This window comes from Callospermophilus lateralis, chromosome 1 (genome assembly GCF_048772815.1).
Source record: "Callospermophilus lateralis isolate mCalLat2 chromosome 1, mCalLat2.hap1, whole genome shotgun sequence".
In the NCBI taxonomy this organism is placed as follows: Eukaryota; Metazoa; Chordata; class Mammalia; order Rodentia; family Sciuridae; genus Callospermophilus; species Callospermophilus lateralis.
The window spans coordinates 42,384,348-42,391,210 of NC_135305.1; the positions used below are offsets into that span (position 1 = coordinate 42,384,348).

The 6,863-nt window shown below is 34.1% G+C and overlaps 1 protein-coding gene across 1 annotated transcript in view; it reads left to right on the forward strand.

Annotated features, from left to right (window-relative positions):
• Tes (testin LIM domain protein) overlaps positions 1-4,836 on the forward strand; it is a 38,484-nt gene extending 33,648 nt beyond the window's left edge. The window contains exon 7 of the mRNA XM_076861660.1: positions 3,631-4,836. Within this exon, the coding sequence (XP_076717775.1) occupies positions 3,631-3,819 (189 nt within the window). The 3' untranslated portion in view covers positions 3,820-4,836. The remainder of the gene's footprint in view (positions 1-3,630) is intronic.
• Positions 4,837-6,863: the final 2,027 nt, after the last annotated feature.

A 6,863-nucleotide genomic window follows, 5' to 3' on the forward strand; every position in this document is an offset into this window, starting at 1 on the left:
TGGAATAAGATTGATTTATTCTCATAGGTTCAGGTTAGATTACATTTAAATAATGTTTCTGGCAACTGTTCATAACTTTAGCCTCCAAACTTGTGTGATTTCTAGTGTGTTATTGGGCCACCCACTAGGACTTTTGTTTTTGCTACCTGGAAGTTGTACAGTACCTGTTTTGTTTGTTTGGATTTCTTTTTGTTTTTAACCCTCATTGAATTGATTCAGTATAGCAAAATTTGACCTGCATATTTAGATTTCTGTGGGCCAAACACTGAGTTAGTGTGGGAGTATAATTTTTCTTGCATCTACTCTGCTTCCACAGAACTGCTATTGTGTAATGGCCAAGAGATTGGTAACGTAGATAACGGGTAAAAATTTGACCATATATGGTAGGGCATTTAGGCCAGGAGTATCAGAAGGATAGACTTGTATTTGTTTATATGTAGGAGAGTGTATAGTTAAATATTCCTGTAAGCCATCAAGCATGGGAGACTCCTGGCTAAGGAATAAAATTACATCTTTATATAGTTCTTAAGAGTATGGTGCTATCTTTTTTCAAAAAAAGATAGCAGTTTTGATGTCACTGCCAATTTTCAGCCAATTTTAACCCACTGCCCCAGATAGTCATTCATTTTCTCTGGACTCTGCCTCAGCAGTGTATATTTTAGTTCATTGCGGGTACAGCTATTCCATTTTAGACGTTAGTTTTTTGTCACTTTGATTATCATAGTGTTCTCAAATATGCCCCCCACTTCTGTTATTCATCTTGCTCCAAAGCCATCTTCTATAATTATGGGAAACAATCTTCCTAAAATGCAAATGTGATCACTAAGATTTTGTATAATAGATCTGGCCTTTTCCTGACTAGCCTGTCACTTTTTACTAGCAATAACAACCTAGATTGTATCTTTTCACATTATTATCTGCTTTCTTTAGTTTATACATGGTTCTTTGTCTTTTGCTCACTCTTACTAGTTTGTCTGGTACATCCTCCTGCTCCTTGTTTTACCTGACTGTGCCTATACATTTCTCGAGAATCAGCTGAGGATTTACTTTTTTTCAGAAGTTAAAACTTCTGAAAAGTTTCTGACTGCCTGCTCCCAGCAACCACCCCTTTCTCTCTAGCAAGATTCCATGTTCCTCTAGAGGGGAGGGTATATGTGGTTGTTAATATTGCTCCCCTGTCTCCTCTACTAGACTGTAAGTAGCTCAAGAATTTGCTCTTTTATTTACACATTATCAGTGTCTACACTTGGGAATGTTTGAGTAACTGACTTCTTTTCTTGTTTCTCATTTACTTTGGCATCACCATGGACCTTCCTTTTACCTGGCAACAAGAGGTCAAATCACTATGGAGCTTAATATATTACTTAGCTAAAACATCTACAAATATTCTTGCAACTGTTTCTCTGTAGAAGAGATCATAATATGTTTTTTGTTTTTGTTTTTTTTTTTTGGTAGGATGTGTAACATTGTTCTCAAGACTAGAACATAAACTCTCTTGAGAGCTTCTTCTGCTTTGTTCCAAATACTAGAACAATATAGTGGGTGCTCAATAAATAAGAGCTGAATAAATGTTTCAACAGAGCAAAGTTCTTTAGGCAGCTGTTTCAAGCTCCTCTCCATTACATTGTGTCTAACCAATGGAAGGAAAACACTACAGATATAATTTTTTAAAAACAAAAGTACTTTCAAATTATTTAATTTTATAACAGGCATCATTTCTTTTAAAAGGTTTACTTTCTCAATTTTCCTGATATTTGCACTGCAAGTACAGACATAAAACCAGAGAAGGGGGATTGAAGGAAATAAAAACCCTACAATATTAGAGGGTTAAAAATACAGCCAATTCAATGCCAGAAGGAAAGTGGTGGGGTGCATCATTTCTCTGAAAGCTTATACAGCACCCAGGCCCTTGGTGTCTAGTGAATTTGAGTGTTTTGAAGAAGTAGGGTTCTACAAATTTTATCTGGAATTATACTTGAGACTTTGGTGTGAATGGTGATCAAATAAAATTAGTAAAACTAAATTTATAAAATCACAAACCCTAAATTCTTTACACCATTTCTGTATTTATTTGTTTTTTAACCTAAATAATTTCCTTGATTCCATATGCAATTAAATAGTGATTATATCTTTTTTCTGCAAAATGAAAATGTGTGTTTTACTTCATCATAAATAGGTCCACAAATAGTACTACTCAACTGAGGAAAAGGTAGCAAGCAATTAAAACACTGTATGAAATAAACTTGTATGAACAAGTTTAAAAATATTGAATGATTAATATGAAATAAAGAAACTGTAAGACCACATTCTGAATGAATTATAAGCCTATAAAATTAAATATACACAAAAGCACTTATTCACATGGTGCAGCTACAAATTAGGAGTGTTCTTGTAATTATAGTGTTGATCTGTAGTATTCAGGAATAGTGTATCCATCATCCAAAGAAAGGATCTCCCTTGTTTTCCAGGGAAGACTGAGTTGATATAATTTGTAGATTACAGAACTGTAATCTCTGGAATTAGAAGCAATGTAAACCTGAACAATCTGGAAAATATATTGCATGTCTTCAGTGAATGTGTACTAGGCCTCCTTTCCCTGCCTAAACCATTGTATCCACTAAGCAGCAGCCACATTTTAAAGTCTTTTCAACTAAGGAGGTTCACACTAAATGACCCTCCTCAATTCGCTCATTCCTACCCCTCATCACTCAGTAATTCCTTAAGAGACCAGGATTAGTCATTGTCATACTGGAAAGTGTTATTGGCTTCTTGTAAAAATTCGAAACAAAGATTTTGTATTTCCACATTCATTGAAAAGAGGTAAACAAACCACATGGACTGTCTAGTGCTTTAAAGATGTCAGTGGATTAGTATTTATTTTTTTCACATACATGTTCAATTAAGAAAATAATGTGTTTGATGCATGTATGTGTATGTGTACATCTTATGTATTTGAGTATAACATAATATTGAATAATATAGGGGATATAAGTATTAATACAATATAGTTACTCTAATATAGTATTAGATTTGCACATATTATGACTGATCTTATGACAGAACAGAAGCCAGTTAACTACAAGTTATATTTTTAGTGCAAACTCATTATTCTCAAACACTGCCAGTATTTTTAATTGAGTCCTTAATTATTTTGAACATGATTTTAATTTACTATTATCTAGAAATTAGTGGTGTTAATAATCTTCTGTGTGATCAGTAAGATTGGTAAAATTACCACTTCAAAGCTTTAATGCACAAGGAAAAATTATCTCATAAACTTCTTTATAATTACTAATGTGCAGTCTAATAGAATATGCCAAAATGTACTGTTTTAGAACTTGTCAAGATTTTCCACCTTCAACACCATAGGGACATCTTTGAAGCATCAATCATGCATTTGGCCTTCATCTTATATCTCTCACAGTGCTCAGCATTTAGTTCCCCATTAAGGGTTATTGGTTTAAAAGGCTAAGTAGAAGGTCACTCAATCTGAGTTGTATATTTCTGAAGTAGTCATTCTCAGTTTTAATTTACCATCTGAAGAAACGTGTTAGTGTGTCCTAATATGAAAATGTTACTATCAGTTTGATCTCTCACTCTCCTCTCTTCTCTTGTATTATTCCTGAGCAGGTGTGTCAAGGATGCCACAATGCCATCGATCCAGAAGTGCAACGCGTGACCTACAACAACTTCAGCTGGCATGCAACCACAGAGTGCTTTCTGTGCTCCTGCTGCAGCAAGAGCCTCATTGGGCAGAAGTTCATGCCCGTAGAAGGGATGGTTTTCTGTTCGATAGAGTGCAAGAAATTAATGTCTTAGGAGGAGAGAACCAAGCAATATTGAGCCATATCTATCCAAAGTGGTCTGCATTTCTACTGTAAAATGCAATTTGGAAAAAAAATAATAATAAAAGGGGAAACAAAACTATAAAGAGAACCAGAAGATTTTGTTCAGCATCTTTCTGCATTGTTTTTTCCTTACCAACTTTTTTTCCCCTCAATTTTAAAAGCCTGCTTTAAGCATTTCATTTTTAAAATGGTAAATAACTTCAGCTTTCTAACGCTTGGGTATAATTAACCTTCAAATCCCTATACCCTTGGTGCCAAATGCAGTATATTAAAAACCTTTAAAAGTTAGTGTCTTGAATGGAAAGATGAGCATTCATAGTTCTCTACTCCTTCTTTCCTTCATCTGTGAAATAAAAAGGAAATTAAATTTGCCCTAATGTCAAGGCTCTGTATTTGATGCACAGTTAATTCCTTTTAACAGGGAAAATAGAAATGCAGTGCAATACATGGAGCTGATATTTGAATGCCTGTGCATTTGCTGTTTCCTTGTTCGGGCAGGGATAGCATTTTCTTTATTGCATTTCCCTGTATTTTATTTACCCTACCTCTGAATATTTTCTTTGTAAACTGAACTGAAGATTTCCATCTGTGGCCTTTTTATTATCACATGTAGTACAACAATATTCACACTTTTTAACTTTTATAGATTTTTGTCTTGGGAATAAAAGCCACACCACTCATTTATGTTGTCTTCAATCCAAAGAACATGTCGTTTTTGTACACAGAAAACTATATCTTGTAATGATTGCACTTGCCTGTTATGGTTTGAATAAATGTTTTGCATGGCTTTCAGTCTTATCCAATGGATACTGTCTTATGATACTTCTAAACCTATTCATAGATATAATGTCTTTGCCTGTATACTTTCATCCTTAGGTATGTCTAATGTTTATTTTTCCTTGTATACTTCCATATGTAGTTATTCACCATGAAAATTAAATGTAATGAATTATATGTATATTCAAAATAAAGTCTTGCACTTGCGTAATTGCCCCCACCCCCATCCTTTTGAGTAAAAATCCTTCTGCAGCTAAGTGCCTGATACAGCAGAGGGCAGTGTCTCCAAGTAGAAAAACTATTCAGACAAAAAGGTTCTGACAAAGAGAAACTAAATTACATTATAGAGAAGGGTTAAATTTTATGAAACTTTAAATCAGAACATTTCAGTTATTTTCAGGCCATGCAAGAGTTTTTTTTTTCTTTTAGAAAAAAATATTTTAACTGAATTTGGGGAAACTTTTCCGTGAAATTCAGACAATATTACTCTGATGCTCGAGTTGCAACTTCTCAGTTTCTTAAGAAATCCTTTTATGGCAACCTATTGTGAGAAATGAAGTAAATGGGAAATAATATTCTCTTCCTAATCATGTAAGATTGTGAGAGCTTGCTTTCTTTTCTTCAGTCTGAAGTATTTCTCTTAGTGGGAGTGGTACTTTTCTCTGGCATATACCCAGAATAATTTGCTTTCATATTTTGCTGCTCATGTTTGTTAGTGCTTCTCTTTATATCTTGTGCACGCACATACACCTGTGTACATACAAATAGACAAGCATTCTCTCTGCACTATACTATCCCCAACCATGAAAAAGGTATCTTGCAACTTGAATATGTGTTACCCTTCAAAAAGAAGTAATCTAATTCTGCATGCAGTTTTAAAAGCTAATATTACAAATACCCATAATTGTGTATAAATATCACTTGATGTTTACCTTTGCCTTTATCTTAAATTGAATTATATATATACATATATTTTTTCACAACATTTTATGCACGAAGTTCAACAGCTTACCTTTCCCAAAAGTGGCTAAGTGAGAATAAACTGAAGGAGAAATCCTTCATATTAATGGCATGACTCTTGGCCAACCTGGCCCCATGCCTGAGACTGAGACAGAATCAGGCTGCTTTAGGGATATAGAAGCCCAAGGAATTTGACCAAATCCATCATTCACTATCCAAAAGAATGATTGCATGTATATTAGGCTATTTCTGGAACCAATAAACTGATCATCATGGAAGATTATCTGGATTTGTGCATTTTATTTCTCTAAAAGTAGATAATGTAAGATTTTATTCTAATGATTTCCCATGGATCAAATGATAGAAGTTTCATCATAACCCCATGTAAATTCTATTTTCAATTTTTATGCTTAATAGCATTTAACAACATCTGTGCAGTTAGCAATAGGGATCCTCACATTGGGAGGGAGAAAATGCCAGAGTGCAGAACCATTGCTGCCACCACAGAGAAGAGATGTCTTTTTCCTTCTGTGGAGTACCCATCTTGAATATTACAAGATACAAGATGACTTCTGTTTTTTCTGTCCCCTGAACAGCAGTGAGAAAAGGGTTGGATGGGGAAAGAGAAAGGAAATAATTCTCTCCCGAGATCCATAAAGTTCAAAGCAAGATTTTGATGCATCATTAGTTGCTGAAGTATATTGAGGTAATACGTTTATTATCCTTAGTAGAATCAGCTCACATTAAACAATCAGGAACTCCTTCATGAAATCTACACCTATTAATCTTTAATCAGAAAAAAAATTTTTTGAATATAGTTAAACTTATGAGAAATCAATGTATTTTGTTATTCACTGCTATTATGAAATCCGAGTTGCTCTTGAGACTTATTGGATTTATTGGCTTTTATATGTTTTATGTTACCTTTATCTTTTTTTCCTCTAGAAATAAGGGACTGAGGATTGTTTTTTTTTTAATCAGCTCTAGCTGAAACTTACATGACTGAAGTTTTCAAGCATATATTTCCAAGTCTGACTTTGAAGGATTTCAGCCCAATTTTACCAAAGAGGGGAGATTCATTATTGACTCATTCTTAAGCAATTTCCTACACTTAGTGTTTAAACTCATCTGACTTCACCATGGTTACCAAAAAGACACCACCATCCAAGATCAGTGTGAATCCTTTGTCTCAGGATGCCCTGGCATATCTGAACTTGTCTTCTGCGTATTCATTTAATTCCTTAGAAAACTTATGACTCTGTCATTATCTCCAAATAA